This window comes from Pseudophryne corroboree, chromosome 5 (genome assembly GCF_028390025.1).
Source record: "Pseudophryne corroboree isolate aPseCor3 chromosome 5, aPseCor3.hap2, whole genome shotgun sequence".
In the NCBI taxonomy this organism is placed as follows: Eukaryota; Metazoa; Chordata; class Amphibia; order Anura; family Myobatrachidae; genus Pseudophryne; species Pseudophryne corroboree.
The window spans coordinates 757,477,949-757,500,047 of NC_086448.1; the positions used below are offsets into that span (position 1 = coordinate 757,477,949).

General features: G+C 44.9%; 1 protein-coding gene across 2 annotated transcripts in view; it reads right to left on the reverse strand.

Annotated features, from left to right (window-relative positions):
- Positions 1-22,099, reverse strand: part of STK3 (serine/threonine kinase 3) — a 465,082-nt gene that overhangs the window by 393,388 nt on the left and 49,595 nt on the right. For both annotated transcript variants that reach the window (XM_063924180.1, XM_063924181.1), the window contains exons 3-4: positions 19,717-19,845; positions 15,997-16,111 (exon numbers count right to left, since the gene is read on the reverse strand). In XM_063924180.1, the coding sequence (XP_063780250.1) occupies positions 15,997-16,111; positions 19,717-19,845 (244 nt within the window). The remainder of the gene's footprint in view (positions 1-15,996; positions 16,112-19,716; positions 19,846-22,099) is intronic.

Here is a 22,099-nt window from a genome sequence, read left to right on the forward strand (position 1 = left end):
ATGTGGTTTCCCTTAAATCTTTAATTTCTTACGTTTTCCTATTCCATCTAAATTGATACTAGTGGCCTGTGGGCTCATTACACCACTTTTATTGTTCTTTTATGCATCTGCAGTTGCATTGTCTGGACCTATTTTTTGTAGACCGTGACCTATGTACTTGTTTGTATGTTCTATATATATATGTAGTTCTTCAATTTAAAAAAACAAACAAAAATCACATAATTAAGTTTGAAATATGTACATTGTGTCTTTAAATGTAAAACTAAAATTATAGGTATTATCATTAATAACATTTATTTACCCACAACTTAATTTAAATGGGTCGTACACTATACATTTTTGTCTGCATAGAAAAATAGTTAAACAAGTCAAAGTCTTTGAACACACCTTAAAAGACAAGTAGTACAAATTGACCAGTAGCATAAGAGGTCATTCATTCATACAGTCTTATTATTTCTTAATATCCAAATGACTGTACAGGTGACCACACAACGCTAGTATCTTATGAGCCTTGCAGAGCAATGCAAGAACTCACCTCTAGAGGGGGCAGCGCAATCTTGAAAAAGGAAAACATATTTTGCCTATGCATAAGGTTAAATGCTCTCTTCCCACTTCAAAGCCCCATTTGGGGTTGGCCAGCCCTTTAAGAATGCAATATCATGCTCTGTGGTAACTGCAGATGTTTTTTCCCCCAAGCAGCTGGAAAATGTACAATCCGTCTTATCTACTGTGATCAGCAAACAGGGACGTTTCTGAGGTTTAACATGATTGCAGATCCGGCCATATTAAAATAAAGGCTGCTTCACCTACAGATTAAAGGAGACAGGAGCACACAGGCAAACAAAACCAAAGCATTCACATCAGCTTGGCTGGTAGCGCTGCAGGCTGTATGGTCAGAGGGGAGCATTGTGCAGTTCTGAAAACAGATTTGGGAAGTTGAGGTGGTTGGTTTAATGCTCACAAGATTGAAGAGTATGGATAAAGAAATGTATTTAGCCTGAATCCATTAACATTCCTTTCTCAGACTGCATTTACTTTCTCTTGTTTATGGTCACCACACATAATTTGTAATTTTCCAGTAGTTTCTATTTTTGAGCAATTTAGATGTTAAACAATTATGGAACTTATTAGAAAAGTTTCCACTGCAGAACTTTCTCAGCGCTCTCCCGTTTCACTGGATTAGGACAACAAATAAAATAAAAACCAGCCACATTTGCACTCGACATCGCATATAGCTGCAGCCAAACAGTTTGTTAAGTGTAAGGCAGAGAAACTATTTTCCTATATATTCCAAACAAAAGTTTAGGGTATGATTTTGAATGTTTTTTTCCTTATATGTCATTACTGCGTTTACATTTAATACATGCTATAATGAGAATAATCTAGCAGCAGATTATCACTCTTCCAGACACTCATATATCCTGCCCCTGTCCATGGTACTGATAAAATGATGTACAGTATTAGCCAATGGAACTCGGGTAACAGTTGTGTCAGGTTAGTCTTTTTAAAAACTTAAAAAAACACACGTGAAACGCACTTGGAGCTGAAGACTGGTAATCGTAATGGGAAATAATAAGATGCATTCAGAATGAGCTAGAACATGATGCAAGATAAAAAAAAAAAAAAAACAGAACAGTACTGTACAGCTACTGTGGGGCAGTATGGATGGTGTAATGGTTAGCATTACTGCCTCACAGCACTGATGTCATGGATTCAATACCCACCATGGCTCTACCTGTGTGGAGTTTGTACATTCTCCCTGTACATGCGTGGGTTTCCTCCGGGTACTCCGGTTTCCTCCCACAATCCCCCCCAAAAATATACTGGTAAGTAGGGACCGATGTGAATGGGCAAATAGTCTCTGTAAAGCGCTGCGGAATGTGTGTGCGCTATATAAATAACTGGTAATAAATAAAATAAATAAATAAAGCTAGTAAACATGATAGTGGGTAATTTGACACTACACAATGTTTTATGCATTTTACTAGTACTTAGAACGCATACAGTGCATACCTGGGGGGGTATGTAACGGTATAACGGCGGCTGGGCCAGCGAAAAGAAGCCCCTTGCGGGCTCGGTGGCTCACCATGGGTTCTATTTCCACTCTATGGGTGCCATGGACACCCACGAGTGGGAATAGTACCTGTTAGCCGGGATTCTGGCTGTTGGCATTGTCAGTGGTCGGGATTCCGGCGTCGGTATCCTGACAGCCGAGATCCCGACTGTCAGCAATGTAACCGCATTCCTACCTAGGCATGACACCATAGCAATTTCACAAATAACAGATGTTAGGTACAGATCAGAGCTGTACGGACTCAGGAGTCAGGCAGCCAATGTGGCTAATAATATCTATACATACATACAGTCCCAGAGACTAACATTCAAAGCAGTTTGCTCTTACATTAGTGGACTAGCACCAGAACTCTGAATTATTTTGTCCGATCCACCCCTTAATATACATGATTTTGAGTAACCTCCACTCAAGTGTACACGCCGTAATATGATAATCCTTCTCCTCCTTTTACATGTCAAGCAATGTTTTGACAAAGATGAGGTAGGTGGAAAAGGGCACTTAATAACTAGGAAAACAACTGTAATGGACAATGTAGTCCTATACAGGATACTATGTAAAGTGGCATTTAAACACCCAAATCTTACTTAAGATTAAAAGATGCCCACCATCATTTTCATTTTAGAAAAAAATATTGTATTTAATCAGACTGAATAAACCCAGTTCCATAGTGGTCTCTGAACTGTTAAACCATGAGTGCGGATGACGAGCGAGACTCATCCTTCACACAAAGATCACAAACGAGGAGGGTTAATCCCACTCATCATCATCCACATTCAATCAGTAAAATAAAGAAAAAATAAATACATAGTTACTGGAGGAGAGCCGGGAAATAGGCCAGAGGTCACTGACATCATTACATCAGGCTGTAATGATGTCATGAGGGGGCGGGGATTGCATTGCACTACAGAAAAAAACTTTTGTGCTGCAGGAGATGTGGGGGTGGCAGCGCTGAAAGTCTCGTTGTATCAGTCCTGTAACCTAGGAACAACTGGGCAAAGTTGTTTTGAAAAGGGTAGTCCCTTCTTTCAATTATGTGCCCCAGTCTGGCTACCACAAACTCAATGGCACCCACATTTGAAAGAGGGAAGTTACCTCTTCTAAATTATGTGGCCCCTTTGTAGTTATTTCCTGGTGATTACCAAACTATGATTCCCAATAGTACACACAGCATGATATTTTCCAGAGATCGTGATGGGTGATCCAATTTCCAGAGGCAAAAAAAAAATGTTCCCATCATTTTATGAGGTATATTTTCCCATTTTCAAAATAATATGCCTTGTTAGGCTACCATATTATTCCTAGAATGTATGCAATCAGTTGAAAACCGCAAAAACTACTAAGAACCAAAAAAAAACATTCAATGTAGTTTCAAAATAAGAATTTACTTACCGATAATTTTATTTCTCATAGTCCGTAGTGGATGCTGGGGACTCCGAAAGGACCATGGGGAATAGCGGCTCCGCAGGAGACTGGGCACAAAAGTAAAAGCTTTAGGACTACCTGGTGTGCACTGGCTCCTCCCCCTATGACCCTCCTCCAAGCCTCAGTTAGGATACTGTGCCCGGACGAGCGTACACAATAAGGAAGGATTTTGAATCCCGGGTAAGACTCATACCAGCCACACCAATCACACCGTACAACTTGTGATTTGAACCCAGTTAACAGCATGATAACAGAGGAGCCTCTGAAAAGATGGCTCACAACAATAATAACCCGATTTTTGTAACAATAACTATGTACAAGTATTGCAGACAATCCACACTTGGGATGGGCGCCCAGCATCCACTACGGACTATGAGAAATAGAATTATCGGTAAGTAAATTCTTATTTTCTCTGACGTCCTAGTGGATGCTGGGGACTCCGAAAGGACCATGGGGATTATACCAAAGCTCCCAAACGGGCGGGAGAGTGCGGATGACTCTGCAGCACCGAATGAGAGAACTCCAGGTCCTCCTCAGCCAGGGTATCAAATTTGTAGAATTTAGCAAACGTGTTTGCCCCTGACCAAGTAGCTGCTCGGCAAAGTTGTAAAGCCGAGACCCCTCGGGCAGCCGCCCAAGATGAGCCCACTTTCCGTGTGGAATGGGCTTTTACAGATTTTGGCTGTGGCAGGCCTGCCACAGAATGTGCAAGCTGAATTGTACTACAAATCCAACGAGCAATCGTCTGCTTAGAAGCAGGAGCACCCAGCTTGTTGGGTGCATACAGAATAAACAGCGAGTCAGATTTTCTGACTCCAGCCGTCCTGGAAACATATATTTTCAGGGCCCTGACTACGTCCAGCAACTTGGAATCCTCCAAGTCCCTAGTAGCCGCAGGCACCACAATAGGCTGGTTTAAGTGAAATGCTGAAACCACCTTAGGGAGAAATTGAGGACGAGTCCTCAATTCTGCCCTATCCGTATGAAAAATTAGGTAAGGGCTTTTATAGGATAAAGCCGCCAATTCTGATACACGCCTGGCTGAAGCCAGGGCTAACAGCATGACCACTTTCCATGTGAGATATTTTAAGTCCACAGTGGTGAGTGGTTCAAACCAATGTGATTTTAGGAATCCCAAAACTACATTGAGATCCCAAGGTGCCACTGGAGGCACAAAAGGAGGCTGTATATGCAGTACCCCCTTGACAAACGTCTGAACTTCAGGAACTGAAGCTAGTTCTTTTTGGAAGAATATTGACAGGGCCGAAATTTGAACCTTAATGGACCCTAATTTTAGGCCCATAGACAGTCCTGTTTGCAGGAAATGCAGGAAACGACCCAGTTGAAATTCCTCTGTAGGGGCCTTCCTGGCCTCACACCACGCAACATATTTACGCCAAATACGGTGATAATGTTGCACAGTTACATCCTTCCTGGCTTTGATCAGGGTAGGGATGACTTCATCCGGAATGCCTTTTTCCTTCAGGATCCGGCGTTCAACCGCCATGCCGTCAAACGCAGCCGCGGTAAGTCTTGGAACAGACATGGTCCCTGCTGGAGCAGGTCCTTTCTTAGAGGTAGAGGCCACGGGTCTTCCGTGAGCATCTCTTGAAGTTCCGGGTACCAAGTCCTTCTTGGCCAATCCGGAGCCACGAGTATAGTCTTTACTCCTCTCCTTCTTATGATTCTCAGTACCTTGGGTATGAGAGGCAGAGGAGGGAACACACACACTGACTGGTACACCCACGGTGTTACCAGAGCGTCCACAGCTATTGCCTGAGGATCCCTTGACCTGGCGCAATATCTGTTCAGTTTTTTGTTGAGGCGGGACGCCATCATGTCCACCTTTGGTTTTTCCCAACGGTTCACAATCATGTGGAAGACTTCTGGGTGAAGTCCCCACTACCCCGGGTGGAGATCGTGTCTGCTGAGGAAGTCTGCTTCCCAGTTGTCCACTCCCGGAATGAACACTGCTGACAGTGCTATCACATGATTTTCCGCCCAGCGAAGAATCCTTGCAACTTCCGTCATTGCCCTCCTGCTTCTTGTGCCGCCCTGTCTGTTTACGTGGGCGACTGCCGTGATGTTGTCCGACTGGATCAACACCGGCTGACCCTGAAGCAGAGGCCTTGCCGGACTTAGGGCATTGTAAATGGCCCTTAGTTCCAGGATATTTATGTGAAGTGACGTTTCCATGCTTGACCACAAGCCCTGGAAATTTCTTCCCTGTGTGACTGCTCCCCAGCCTCTCAGGCTGGCATCCGTGGTCACCAGGACCCAATCCTGAATGCCGAATCTGCGGCCCTCTAGGAGATGAGCACTCTGTAACCACCACAGGAGAGACACCCTTGTCCTTGGAGACAGGGTTATCCGCTGATGCATTTGAAGATGCGATCCGGACCATTTGTCCAGCAGATCCCACTGAAAAGTTCTTGCGTGGAATCTGCCGAATGGAATCGCTTCGTAAGAAGCCACCATCTTTCCCAGGACCCTTGTGCATTGATGCACTGACACTTGGCCTGGTCTTAGGAGGTTCCTGACTAGGTCGAATAACTCCCTGGCTTTCTCCACCGGGAGAAACACCTTTTTCTGTACTGTGTCCAGAATCATCCCTAGGAACAGCAGACGTGTCGTCGGAATCAGCTGCGATTTTGGAATATTTAGAATCCATCCGTGCTGTCGTAGTACTACTTGAGATAGTGCTACTCCGACCTCTAACTGTTCTCTGGACCTTGCCCTTATCAGGAGATCGTCCAAGTAAGGGATAATTAAGACGCCTTTTCTTCGAAGAAGAATCATCATTTCGGCCATTACCTTGGTAAAGACCCGGGGTGCCGTGGACAATCCAAACGGCAGCGTCTGAAACTGATAGTGACAGTTCTGTACCACAAACCTGAGGTACCCTTGGTGAGAAGGGCAAATTGGGACATGGAGGTAAGCATCCTTGATGTCCAGAGACACCATATAGTCCCCTTCTTCCAGGTTCGCTATCACTGCTCTGAGTGACTCCATCTTGAACTTGAACCTTTTTATGTAAGTGTTCAAGGATTTCAGATTTAAAATAGGTCTCACCGAGCCGTCCGGCTTCGGTACCACAAACAGCGTGGAATAATACCCCTTTCCCTGTTGTAGGAGGGGTACCTTGATTATCACCTGCTGGGAATACAGCTTGTGAATGGCTTCCAATACCGCCTCCCTGTCGGGGGGAGACGTTGGTAAAGCAGACTTCAGGAACCAGCGAGGGGGAGACGTCTCGAATTCCAATTTGTACCCCTGAGATACTACCTGCAGGATCCAGGGGTCCACTTGCGAGTGAGCCCACTGCGCGCTGAAATTCTTGAGACGGTCCCCCACCGTGCCTGAGTCCGCTTGTAAGGCCCCAGTGTCATGCTAAGGACTTGGCAGAAGCGGGGGAGGGCTTCTGTTCGTGGGAAGAGGCTGTCTGCTGCAGTCTTTTTCCCCTTCCTCTGCCCCGGGGCAGATATGAGTGGCCTTTTGCCCGCTTGCCCTTATGGGGACGAAAGGACTGAGCCTGAAAAGACGGTATCTTTTTCTGCTGAGAGGTGACCTGGGGTAAAAAGGTGGATTTCCCAGCCGTTGCCGTGGCCACCAGGTCCGATAGACCGACCCCAAATAACTCCTCCCCTTTATACGGCAATACTTCCATATGCCGTTTGGAATCCGCATCACCTGACCACTGTCGCGTCCATAACCCTCTTCTGGCAGAAATGGACATCGCACTTACTCTTGATGCCAGAGTGCAAATATCCCTCTGTGCATCTCGCATATATAGAAATGCATCCTTTAAATGCTCTATAGTCAATAATATATTGTCCCTGTCCAGGGTATCAATATTTTCAGTCAGGGAATCCGACCAAGCAACCCCAGCACTGCACATCCAGGCTGAGGCGATTGCTGGTCGCAGTATAATACCAGTATGTGTGTATATACTTTTTAGGATATTTTCCAGCTTCCTATCAGCTGGTTCCTTGAGGGGCGGCCGTATCAGGAGACTGTAACGCCACTTGTTTTGATAAGCGTGTGAGCGCCTTATCTACCCTAGGGGGTGTTTCCCAACGCGCCCTAACCTCTGGCGGGAAAGGGTATAATGCCAATAATTTCTTAGAAATTAGCAGTTTTTTATCGGGGGAAACCCACGCTTCATCACACACATCATTTAATTCATCTGATTCCGGAAAAACTACGGGTAGTCTTTTCACACCCCACATAATACCCTTTTTTGTGGTACTTGTAGTATCAGAAATGTTCAAAACCTCCTTCATTGCCGTGATCATGTAACGTGTGGCCCTACTGGAAAATACGTTTGTTTCCTCACCGTCGACACTGGAGTCAGTGTCCGTGTCTGTGTCTGTGTCGACCACCTGAGGTAACGGGCGCTTTAGAGCCCCTGACGGTGTTTGAGACGCCTGTACAGGTATTAACTGATTTGCCGGCTGTCTCATGTCGTCAGTCTTTTGTAAAGTGCTGACACTATCACGTAATTCTTTCCATAAGACCATCCAGTCAGGTGTCGACTCCCTAGGGGGTGACATCACTAACACAGGCAATTGCTCCGCCTCCACACCATTTTCCTCCTCATACATGTCGACACAACGTACCGACACACAGCACACATACAGGGAATGCTCTGATAGAGGACAGGACCCCACTAGCCCTTTGGGGAGACAGAGGGAGAGTTTGCCAGCACACACCAGAGCGCTATATATATATAGGGATAACCTTATATAAGTGTTTTTCCCTGATATAGCTGCTGTATATATTTATCTGCCAAATAAGTGCCCCCCCTCTCTTGTTTTACCCTGTTTCTGTAGTGCAGGGGAGAGTCAGGGAGCCTTCCTCCAACGGAGCTGTGAGGAAAAAATGGCGCCAGTGTGCTGAGGAGATAGGCTCCGCCCCCTTCTCGGCGGCCTTTCTCCCGCTTTTTTAAGGAAAAATTGGCAGGGGTTAAATGCATCCATATAGCCCAGGAGCTATATGTGATGTATTTTTTGCCAAATAAGGTGTTTTTATTGCGTCTCAGGGCGCCCCCCCCCCCCCAGCGCCCTGCACCCTCAGTGACCGGAGTGTGAAGTGTGCTGAGAGCAATGGCGCACAGCTGCGGTGCTGTGCGCTACCTTATTGAAGACAGGACGTCTTCTGCCGCCGATTTTCCGGACCTCTTCAGTCTTCTGGCTCTGTAAGGGGGCCGGCGGCGCGGCTCTGGGACCCATCCATGGCTGGGCCTGTGATCGTCCCTCTGGAGCTAATGTCCAGTAGCCTAAGAAGCCCAATCCACTCTGCACGCAGGTGAGTTAGCTTCTTCTCCCCTTAGTCCCTCGGTGCAGTGAGCCTGTTGCCAGCAGGTCTCACTGAAAATAAAAAACCTACTTTAAACTTTTACTCTAAGCAGCTCAGGAGAGCCCCTTAGTATGCACCCTTCTCGTTCGGGCACAAAAATCTAACTGAGGCTTGGAGGAGGGTCATAGGGGGAGGAGCCAGTGCACACCAGGTAGTCCTAAAGCTTTTACTTTTGTGCCCAGTCTCCTGCGGAGCCGCTATTCCCCATGGTCCTTTCGGAGTCCCCAGCATCCACTAGGACGTCAGAGAAATTATGTGAGTGCAGTAACTACCTTATTACATTTTAACACAGAACACCCAAAAAGACCCTGGAATTGCAATTACACACATTACTACTATTCAGTGATATGTACAACAAGAGTTAAGTCCAATAAGATTGTTAAATGTTCCTTCATGTTTAGTACACACAAAGCAGAAGGCAATTTACAATATACAATAATAAGATTTTACTTACCGATAAATCTATTTCTCGGAGTCCGTAGTGGATGCTGGGGTTCCTGAAAGGACCATGGGGAATAGCGGCTCCGCAGGAGACAGGGCACAAAAAGTAAAGCTTTTCCAGATCAGGTGGTGTGCACTGGCTCCTCCCCCTATGACCCTCCTCCAGACTCCAGTTAGGTACTGTGCCCGGACGAGCGTACACAATAAGGGAGGATTTTGAATCCCGGGTAAGACTCATACCAGCCACACCAATCACACCGTACAACCTGTGATCTAAACCCAGTTAACAGTATGATAACAGCGGAGCCTCTGAAAGATGGCTTCCTTCAACAATAACCCGAATTAGTTAACAATAACTATGTACAATTTATGCAGATAATCCGCACTTGGGATGGGCGCCCAGCATCCACTACGGACTCCGAGAAATAGATTTATCGGTAAGTAAAATCTTATTTTCTCTATCGTCCTAGTGGATGCTGGGGTTCCTGAAAGGACCATGGGGATTATACCAAAGCTCCCAAACGGGCGGGAGAGTGCGGATGACTCTGCAGCACCGAATGAGAGAACTCCAGGTCCTCCTTAGCCAGAGTATCAAATTTGTAAAATTTTACAAACGTGTTCTCCCCTGACCACGTAGCTGCTCGGCAAAGTTGTAATGCCGAGACCCCTCGGGCAGCCGCCCAAGATGAGCCCACCTTCCTTGTGGAGTGGGCCTTTACAGATTTAGGCTGTGGCAGGCCTGCCACAGAATGTGCAAGTTGGATTGTGCTACAGATCCAACGAGCAATCGTCTGCTTAGACGCAGGAGCACCCATCTTGTTGGGTGCATACAATATAAACAACGAGTCAGATTTTCTGACTCCAGCTGTCCTTGCAATATATATTTTTAATGCTCTGACAACGTCCAGTAACTTGGAGTCCTCCAAGTCACTTGTAGCCGCAGGCACTACAATAGGCTGGTTCAGATGAAATGCTGACACCACCTTAGGGAGAAAATGCGGACGAGTCCGCAGTTCTGCCCTGTCCGAATGGAAAATCAGATATGGGCTTTTGTAAGATAAAGCTGCCAATTCTGATACTCTCCTGGCAGAAGCCAGGGCTAGAAGCATGGTCACTTTCCAAGTGAGATATTTCAAATCCACCTTTTTTAGTGGTTCAAACCAATGAGATTTTAGAAAGTCCAAAACCACATTGAGATCCCACGGTGCCACTGGAGGCACCACAGGAGGCTGTATATGCAGCACTCCCTTAACAAAGGTCTGGACTTCAGGGACTGAAGCCAATTCTTTTTGAAAGAAAATCGACAGGGCCGAAATTTGAACCTTAATAGATCCCAATTTGAGACCCATAGACAATCCTGATTGCAGGAAATGTAGGAATCGACCCAGTTGAAATTCCTCCGTCGGAGCACTCCGATCTTCGCACCACGCAACATATTTTCGCCAAATTCGGTGATAATGTTGCACGGTTACTTCCTTCCTTGCTTTAATCAAAGTAGGAATGACTTCTTCCGGCATGCCTTTTTCCTTTAGGATCCGGCGTTCAACCGCCATGCCGTCAAACGCAGCCGCGGTAAGTCTTGAAACAGACAGGGACCCTACTGAAGCAAGTCCCTCCTTAGAGGTAGAGGCCACGGATCTTCCGTGATCATCTCTTGAAGTTCCGGGTACCAAGTCCTTCTTGGCCAATCCGGAACCACTAGTATCGTTCTTACGCCTCTTTGCCGTATAATTCTCAATACTTTTGGTATGAGAGGCAGAGGAGGAAACACATACACCGACTGGTACACCCAAGGCGTTACCAGCGCGTCCACAGCTATTGCCTGCGGATCTCTTGACCTGGCGCAATACCTGTCCAGTTTTTTGTTGAGGCGAGACGCCATCATGTCCACCATTGGTCTTTCCCAACGGGTTACCAGCATGTGGAAGACTTCTGGATGAAGTCCCCACTCTCCCGGGTGAAGATCGTGTCTGCTGAGGAAGTCTGCTTCCCAGTTGTCCACTCCCGGGATGAACACTGCTGACAGTGCTATCACATGATTCTCTGCCCAGCGAAGAATCCTTGCAGCTTCTGCCATTGCACTCCTGCTTCTTGTGCCGCCCTGTCTGTTCACATGGGCGACTGCCGTGATGTTGTCCGACTGGATCAACACCGGTTTTCCCTGAAGCAGAGGTTCTGCCTGGCTTAGAGCATTGTATATTGCTCTTAGTTCCAGAATGTTTATGTGAAGAGACGTTTCCAGGCTCGTCCATACTCCCTGGAAGTTTCTTCCTTGTGTGACTGCTCCCCAGCCTCTCAGGCTGGCGTCCGTGGTCACCAGGATCCAATCCTGTATGCCGAATCTGCGGCCCTCCAATAGATGAGGACTCTGCAACCACCACAGAAGAGACACCCTTGTCCTTGGAGACAGGGTTATCCGTAGGTGCATCTGAAGATGCGACCCTGACCATTTGTCCAACAGATCCCTTTGGAAAATTCTTGCGTGGAATCTGCCGAATGGAATTGCTTCGTAAGAAGCCACCATTTTTCCCAGGACTCTTGTGCATTGATGTACAGACACCTTTCCTGGTTTTAGGAGGTTCCTGACAAGCTCGGATAACTCCTTGGCTTTTTCTTCCGGGAGAAAAACCTTTTTCTGAACCGTGTCCAGAATCATCCCTAGGAACAGCAGACGAGTTGTCGGCATTAACTGGGATTTTGGAATATTCAGAATCCACCCGTGCTGTTTTAGCACTTCTTGAGACAGTGCTAATCCCATCTCTAGCTGTTCTCTGGACCTTGCCCTTATTAGGAGATCGTCCAAGTATGGGATAATTAATATGCCTTTTCTTCGAAGAAGAATCATCATCTCGGCCATTACCTTTGTAAAGACCCGAGGTGCCGTGGACAATCCGAACGGCAGCGTCTGAAACTGATAGTGACAGTTTTGTACAACGAACCTGAGGTACCCCTGGTGTGAGGGGTAAATTGGAACGTGGAGATACGCATCCTTGATGTCCAAGGATACCATAAAGTCCCCCTCTTCCAGGTTCGCTATCACTGCTCTGAGTGACTCCATCTTGAACTTGAACTTCTTTATGTACAGGTTCAAGGACTTCAGATTTAGAATAGGCCTTACCGAGCCATCCGGCTTCGGTACCACAAAAAGAGTGGAATAATACCCCTTCCCTTGTTGTAGAAGAGGTACCTTGACTATCACCTGCTGAGAGTACAGCTTGTGAATGGCTTCCAAAACCGTCTCCCTTTCGGAGGGGGACGTTGGTAAAGCAGACTTCAGGAAACGGCGAGGTGGATCTGTCTCTAATTCCAACCTGTACCCTTGAGATATTATCTGCAGGATCCAGGGATCTACCTGCGAGTGAGCCCACTGCGCGCTGTAATTTTTGAGACGACCGCCCACCGTCCCCGAGTCCGCTTGAGAAGCCCCAGCGTCATGCTGAGGCTTTTGTAGAAGCCGGGGAGGGCTTCTGTTCCTGGGAAGGAGCTGCGTGTTGCTGTCTCTTCCCTCGACCTCTGCCTCGTGGCAGATATGAATAGCCCTTTGCTCTCTTATTTTTAAAGGAACGAAAGGGCTGCGGTTGAAAAGTCGGTGCCTTTTTCTGTTGGGGAGTGACTTGAGGTAGAAAGGTGGATTTCCCGGCTGTAGCCGTGGCCACCAAATCTGATAGACCGACTCCAAATAACTCCTCCCCTTTATACGGCAAAACTTCCATATGCCGTTTTGAATCCGCATCGCCTGTCCACTGTCGCGTCCATAAAGCTCTTCTGGCCGAAATGGACATAGCACTTACCCGTGATGCCAGTGTGCAGATATCCCTCTGTGCATCACGCATATAAAGAAATGCATCCTTTATTTGTTCTAACGACAGTAAAATATTGTCCCTGTCCAGGGTATCAATATTTTCAATCAGGGACTCTGACCAAACTACCCCAGCACTGCACATCCAGGCAGTCGCTACAGCTGGTCGTAGTATAACACCTGCATGTGTGTATATACTTTTTTGGATATTTTCCATCCTCCTATCTGATGGATCTTTAAGTGCGGCCGTCTCAGGAGAGGGTAACGCCACTTGTTTAGATAAGCGTGTTAGCGCCTTGTCCACCCTAGGAGGTGTTTCCCAGCGCTCCCTAACCTCTGGCGGGAAAGGGTATAATGCCAATAATTTCTTTGAAATTATCAGCTTTTTATCAGGGGCAACCCACGCTTCATTACACACGTCATTTAATTCTTCTGATTCAGGAAAAACTATAGGTAGTTTTTTCACACCCCACATAATACCCTATTTAGTGGTACCTGTAGTATCAGCTAAATGTAACGCCTCCTTCATTGCCAAAATCATATAACGTGTGGCCCTACTGGAAAATACGGTTGATTCGTCACCGTCACCACTGGAGTCAGTGCCTGTGTCTGGGTCTGTGTCGACCGACTGAGGCAAAGGGCGTTTCACAGCCCCTGACGGTGTTTGAGTCGCCTGGACAGGCACTAATTGATTGTCCGGCCGCCTCATGTCGTCAAACGACTGCTTTAGCGTGTTGACACTATCCCGTAGTTCCATAAATAAAGGCATCCATTCTGGTGTCGACTCCCTAGGGGGTGACATCCTCATATTTGGCAATTGCTCCGCCTCCACACCAATATCGTCCTCATACATGTCGACACACACGTACCGACACACAGCAGACACACAGGGAATGCTCCTAACGAAGACAGGACCCACTAGCCCTTTGGGGAGACAGAGGGAGAGTTTGCCAGCACACACCAAAAGCGCTATATATATATCAGGGATAGCCTTATAATAAGTGCTCCCTTATAGCTGCTTTGTTATATCAAAATATCGCCATAAATTTGCCCCCCCCTCTCTGTTTTACCCTGTTTCTGTAGTGCAGTGCAGGGGAGAGACTTGGGAGCCGTCCTGACCAGCGGAGCTGTGAGAGGAAATGGCGCCGTGTGCTGAGGAGATAGGCCCCGCCCCTTTTCTGGTGGGCTCGTCTCCCGCTATTTAGAGAAATCAGGCAGGGGTTAAATATCTCCATATAGCCTCTGGGGGCTATATGTGAGGTATTTTTAGCCTTTATATAGGTTACATTTGCCTCCCAGGGCGCCCCCCCCCAGCGCCCTGCACCCTCAGTGACCGCGTGTGAAGTGTGCTGAGAGGAAAATGGCGCACAGCTGCAGTGCTGTGCGCTACCTTTAGAAGACTGCAGGAGTCTTCAGCCGCCGATTCTGGACCTCTTCTGACTTCAGCATCTGCAAGGGGGCCGGCGGCGCGGCTCCGGTGACCATCCAGGCTGTACCTGTGATCGTCCCTCTGGAGCTTGATGTCCAGTAGCCAAGAAGCCAATCCATCCTGCACGCAGGTGAGTTGACTCCTTCTCCCCTCAGTCCCTCGCTGCAGTGATCCTGTTGCCAGCAGGAATCACTGTAAAATAAAAAACCTAGCTAAACTTTTTCTAAGCAGCTCTTTAGGAGAGCCACCTAGATTGCACCCTTCTCGGCCGGGCACAAAAATCTAACTGGAGTCTGGAGGAGGGTCATAGGGGGAGGAGCCAGTGCACACCACCTGATCTGGAAAAGCTTTACTTTTTGTGCCCTGTCTCCTGCGGAGCCGCTATTCCCCATGGTCCTTTCAGGAACCCCAGCATCCACTAGGACGATAGAGAAAATGATTAGCCAATGTAACCCTATTGCCTGGCATGAAGAAGACTTATTAACATACACTTGTAAATTAAGAAGCTCATGAGCCTGAACTGGAAATATGGCCTTCCTCTAACCCCTGCATCATGTCTAACATGTCAGTAGTTTCCAGGAACAGTAAAGCAGATCCATCTTATACCCCTTTCAGACATGAAACATGACTCCGTACCGGGTTTTGAATACGGCTGCAACCCACATCTAAGACAATTGACCTGTTTCAGCAACCGTGTCTGCCCTGCACGTCACTTTAGACATTTCCTTGAGGCAGGCCTCCAGTTACACAGCCAATCAGCAGTTTGAAAGGTAACAGGTCAAAAAAAACCTAGGTCGCACCTTTCGCTCTATAGGCGACCTGGGTTGGTCCCGGGAATAACCCTGGTACCAAGCAGGGTTGCGGACCCAGGACACCCGACACTGGTCGGGGTTTGGACACACAAAGCCAGGGCCCTGTTCAAACCGCAAGCCCCGGCAATATACCGAGACAAAAGGATATATCTGACATGGGTATAAATCTAAAAAGCAACATGCAATTGATACGAAGGTCCCTACAACTCCCCACTAGAATTAGAACCTTTTGTATACAGTAGCATCTTATTTGCAATTAATTTGTACTTTAAAACATCTCATGTAATACCTTTCAGCACATAAAAGTATAAAAGCAGATGCTTATAATTGCAACAAACATAATAAGCAAATAAGACTTATAAACTTGTCCGTCAAAAACAAAGTTACAACAATCTTCTAAAACATAAGGTACAGCTGGTAATTATCCATTAGGAAATGTTTCTTCAGAACCGTGATAGATCAGTACTACAATCACAGTTTTCGCAGAGGAAACATTGAGAAAGGCTGTATAAAGTCAGTAATTCAGGAGACACTGGTGAGGATAAAGCAGAATATAGTGTAGTAAGTGGGGTTACAGGAAAGGGCTTGCTCTGACGAACGAGCAGGAGACCAGCGGGTACAGATACATGTTGTTATTAACTAATCAAATTAATATACTAACCGTTTTATTCCGCAATCGAATGATGTCGGAGACGGATCCGGCCCCACAGTACTCCATAACGATCCATAGATCAGTGTTTTTAAAGTAGCTGCCATAATACTTGACTACATAGTGACTACACAAAGAAGAAAAAGATAAAAAGATTTGATATTTCTTCATACAAAACAATTTCATTTGGTCAACTATTCATAACAGTAACCATGCACAATGTACTGCTGTCCACAAAGTGTGAATTAGATTTAGTTTAACTATTAAGTGAAAGATAGGAATATTCAGCTCCGTCCAGCACAATACTCCTGTACACCATGTCACTATATGTCTAAATAGCTACACTGGTAATTCAATTAGGGGAATTCAATTAAGGGGGGGGGGGACGCATAAAACAGTGCGCTGTCTTTCTCCCACAGCCACAGGGTTTTCCTATTCAACTGCAGGACAGCAAATGACACGTGGTGATTCCTATAGAAAAACACTGCGTCTTTTTCATGCAGACCCAGAGCAAGTCTGATTTTCGTTAATTCTAGGAAATACCACCGAGACTTGCTCTGGTACCCGGGGGCATCCCTCGAGGACTAATTAAGCAATTAGAGGTTTCCAATTAGCTTAATTAGTAATTACTCACCTTCTGAAGCAATGTCTTCTCTTCCAGTGTCGGGATCCGGACTCCTGCAGCAGCACATGAGAGTAATGCGAATGTCTGTGAGTGTGTGTGTGACCCTTAAAGTGATTTAAAGTATAAAAACCCTGCAACCATTTTTTTGAATTGCATACCACGGATAATCAGGAGCACGCAAAGTGGGGTGATTCTCTGTGTGACGCACAGAACATTTACATACATTCAAGTACGTGAACTTTTTCTATAGAACAAATATTTTTTGTTTTCTGGGGACAAAGTCTTAAATACTTTGTTGGTAGATAATATATACCAGAAAAAAAACACAAAAAGTAAATCGTTCCTTCTGGAATGAATGAAAAGTCTGCGTGATACACGGGACTCAGAGAATTGTAAATTGACCACTTTATCTTCTATCACTACTTTACATTACAATTACTGAACTGATTGGGTTTTGTTTTGGGTTGGGTTTTTTTTTTTTTTTGGGGGGGGGGGGGGGGTTATGTATATTTTCTACCAACAAAGTATCGAAGAAAACAAAAAAATATTTCTGGTACAGAAACAGTTCACTTACCTGAATGTATGTAAATGTCCCGTGCGTCACACAGAGAATCATCCAATTGGGTGTGAAGTACACAAGGTTTTTTACCTCACGCCCAAGTGAATTTCCCCCTATATGTATCTAAGTCTTAGGGGTCTATTAAGTGATGTCAAAATCACAGTACCCTTTATTATCAATGGGGACTACGGTATGACTACTGGTCCCGCTTGTTTATGCTTTCTTCAGATGACAAACCACTTATGCCTAAGGAGAAATTGTCACAGGATAGCCACTGTCCCTGCTACCGCTGTTGCTGGGTGTTACTAGTAATACACAAAAGGGGAAATTATGTCAAAACGGAAAAAGTCCCTCAATATGTGCTGTTAATACTTGCGGCAATGCATGGGATAGACATAATGATAGCCTTACAAAGAAATAAGGATGAAAATAAAAATATGGTAAAAAAAGGAGCAGACTAGATGGGCCAAGTGGTTCTTATCTGCCGTCAAATTCTATGTTTCTATGCTGTAATTATTAATACACAGGCCCCTTAGGCTGGTGTCCCATCTAGGTTTTAGAAAAAGTGTTTATACGCAAGTAACAAAAAAAACAAAAAAAAGGAGTTGTGAGAAGGGTTGCAGTACTATTATAACAGGAACCTAGAGCTCGCTATATACAACTAGATTGTGCAGATGATGAATAATATACTAGATGGTAATGATAAAGACAGACTACACAAAGCGGGAAAGAAGGGCTACATTTTTTGTACCATTATCATCTACGTGCAGTGCACTAAAAATGTAAACCCCTGGGACAGAGACAAATATTGAAAAGCAGTGATGTCCACACAGGTGACTGATGTGTTAATTAAGATAACATCCCAGCATAATCAGAGCTATGTATAGTAATGCTGGCCTGCCTTGGGCAACGGAAGATTGAAGAGCAAGGCAAAAATGGCAAGAAACTGCAGGTCAATGGACTGTAATGTTTTTCATGAGCACCAGCTGTAATAATAATAAAATTATCCAACAATTCTTCAAGATATCACAGTTACAATGTAATGCAGACACTGATCATTGCATTGCACCTGGAAATTCATGTCTGAGAGTTCACCTCTATAGTGAGCACATATAATAAACTACCAAGCTGTGAAGGAAGGTGACACTGTCAGATGAATTCTCCTTCACCATGTGCTTCATTAAAGGAAGACTGCATGTGTTGCGTAATCTAAAGAATTCTAAAGCACTGAGGACTTGTTTCCTAAACAGCGACTGTAAGACGAAGCGCTCACATTGGGTATGACATTCCCTTCCCCATTACTTTGTGCGGCAGAGCTCCTCACAGGGAATGTAAGAGGAAGAGCTCAGTGACCATATTGAGTATGACATTCCCTTCCTCATTACTTTGTGTGGCAGAGCTCCTCACAGGGAATGTAAGAGGAACAGCTCAGTGACCATACTGGGTATAACATTCTTCTCATTACTTTATGTAGCAGAGCTCCTCACAGGGACAGTAAGAGGAAGAGCTCAGTGACCATACTGGGTATAACATTCCTCTCATTACTTTATGTAGCAGAGCTCCTCACAGGGAATGTAAGAGGAAGAGCTCAGTGACCATATACTGGGTATAACATTCTTCTCATTACTTTGTGTGGCAGAGCTCCTCACAGGGAATGTAAGAGGAAGAGCTCAGTGACCATACTGGGTATAACATTCTTCTCATTACTTTGTGTGGCAGAGCTCCTCACAGGGAATGTAAGAGGAAGAGCTCAGTGACCATACTGAGTATAACATTCTTCTCATTACTTTGTGTGGCAGAGCTCCTCACAGGGAATGTAAGAGGAAGAGCTCTGTGACCATCATCTTATGAGAGCATGGAACTCACCTACTGATCACTCTGCATACGAGAGGATAGACTGGGGGCAGGGGCGGGGGCAGTTGGTGATCATATTTGTGTGTGTTCCCATGAAACCTCCCCCACTAATTTGTTTTGCAAATCTCTTAACAGGAAAGTCTGTAAGATATCAACGCTGAGCAGCTGTAATACCTATTTTATTATGGTCATTATTACTGTATAGCATCTTGAGCCATTTTGGAGTATTATATAAATATTATAATAATTATTTTTTCCCTTCCTTGTCCTCAGAATTTTTTTTGCCTCTCCTATGCCTTTATCTATATATTTAATTTTCTGTATAGCCTGCATACATCTAGGTGAGCTTCCCCTAAAATGATGGCATGCATTCTGCTGTAAGAAGTGCTGACCCAGCCTGTACTGACATCACCGGCAAACAGTTATTAAGCTCTTCCATTTACTTTTCACAATAACTAAAAATGAGATGATTTGCTTAAGTCTGTGGAAAACAGCAACATTCAGCATCATTCACGTGGGACCTGACCACAGTGTGCACAGCCTGACAAGCTGCAGTGGTTTTAAATCTGCAAAGCAAAGCACCTCGTAGGACCGTAGCTGGGACGTCAGCACTGTAGGAGCCAACACAGCAGATAATGGCAACACGACCACTTGCAATAACATCTGGGAATGCACCAATGTGTCATCTGCTTACCTGTCACATTGCTGCATTATAGAGATCTCCTTAATGATTTCTTGAAGATCTGATTCCACAGGAACTTGTTTGATTGCAACAACCTGGCCGGACTCCTTGTGAATGGCTTTAAAGACGCTGCCATATGAGCTACAGAGAGAGGGAAAATCAAAAGTCTGGCTGAAACAAATAGTACTTCATTACAAAGAAGATAAAAAATAAAAATACAATAATAAAAAAAGCAACCAATTTCTGCATTACATTACATTACGTCAGATCAAGGTTTGGCTTTTACATACGTATATCAAACGCACCACAATGCACCTGGTAGACCCAAAACTATGTTCCGTGGTGGCGGTGTGGGGATGGGGGGGTGGTTACGGGTGATACAAGAGTAAAAACTCAGTTGAGGTTGACATTTCAAAGGAAACTTTGATAATACTCAGTTTTTATGAATGAGAAAATGATCTATTATATTGTTCAAAGCCAGGTATCATATTTTATGAAACATCCAGGAAGATATTAAAGGAAACCACAATGAGGCCTTTTATTTCTCAAGTGTGTTTCAACAAAAACAGCCCAGTACATAAACTATTTGATGTACCGTGCAGTGGGAGTAACAGCTATTCTGGTGAATGAAAGCTTTTTGCTGATGTTTATTGACAGGAGACTGGACCAAAGCAATATCCCCTTAGATTCCTTAAATAGAAACAGAGTTAATAAAAACGGGAGATGTAAACTTTCAAATTGTTTTACTCATCCGTCCGACAGGCTGCAGTCCAACAAAATGTATGTTTCATGAAGTGGATGTTTGCAAATGTTTAGGGAACAAATAATAATTTTCTTGGGATACAAAATAAGGTTGAAATTCATCGAAATACTGTTAACATCATTGTGTATGTTTGACTTTATAAACAGCAAATGTATATTTTACAGGCATTCTATTTAGACTACAGTTTAGAGTAATTAAATCTGTGGAATTCAGGATATCAAAAAAAGCATTTCAAATAGTAGTTTAGGTCATGCGATAAAAGAAAACAAGTATTCCAGTGGTTCTCTACCCTCATGTTTTCCCAACAGGTCATGTTTTGTGGATTTCTGTATATGGAAGCTGGTGAGATAATAACTGACCCAGCAATATATATTCTCTATTGTGCATGATTAAAGAAATCCAGAAAACATGACCTGTTCAGGGGCAAATGCAGAATTTCTGGAGGGGGGGGGGGGGGGGGTTTCCAAATGTTTGCTATCAGAGCAATTGTTGGCAGTCCATTAGCATGTGATAAGCTATAGTGCAATTTATGTAATACACAGCACTTCAGACCAGTAAGGTGAGGTCAATGGCTGGCGAGGCAAACGCTAGTATCAGAGCCACATTCTCACACACACACACATATTATTTGGTGGGTAGACTATAAAAATGACTAGAATAACACAAAGATGACATGAATAATACAAACAATGATAGTTATAAGCTATAAATATTTTCTTTGTATTAGTCTAATCATTTTTATACCCAAAACTCTGAAGTGTACTGGAGTATGACTCTGAACGCACGTCACTGCTTCAGACATATACAAGCCCTGGTGTGATGATTGAACACACAAACACAGTAGACTTGGTATGAAAATCTGCTGTCACTGGGCATGTACAGCAACTCCAATCTGCCCTTTTTTACTGCATGTAGTTGCCACTGGCCAGGCTGTGGGGAAGGGGTGTTTCCAGGCAACTGGAATCCCCCCCGCGTTTGCCTATGCTGTTGGTGGTACTTGAGAACCACAGATGTTAACCTGTGACGGCTGCATGTGGTGTACCTGGTAATTATCGCAGTATAGTGGTTGTCTGCAGCTTGAGGCAATTACTGCAGTCTAGGCAGCAGCGTGTGGTAATTATTTATATTATTTCGCCCTGTTCCTTATTGGACATAAATAAATGAATTCCTCAAATAATGTGACCACGTCTGCCAATAAGTAATTCATTATTTATTAGTTAATGTAGTGTATAGAGTATATGACAGTAGAGTAATCCATTGAAAAAATATATATTTCAGATAGTTCTCTTCAAATAGTTAAGTCTTGGGAATTCCTATGTACCTACAACCCACTTCCAAACACATATCCGTAGGTAACTGGCTTCTGGCAAAATGAATGGGCGAGAGAGAAAATGCAGCAGCGAGAGTTTCTACGTGTGTGTGTTTGTCCGTATGAGCCAGTTATCAATTGAAAACTGCAATTACTTATACCCCTTTCACACAGCCATAAATTTCCCGGGTTAAAACACATGAACGCGCATCAACCCAGGAAATTTCTTGGTGTGAAAGGGTACAGGGACAAAAACCCGGGATTTCTGTCCCTGCATTTCAACCCTGCTGGTTGGTCCCGGGATCGTCCCTGGACCCTGGACA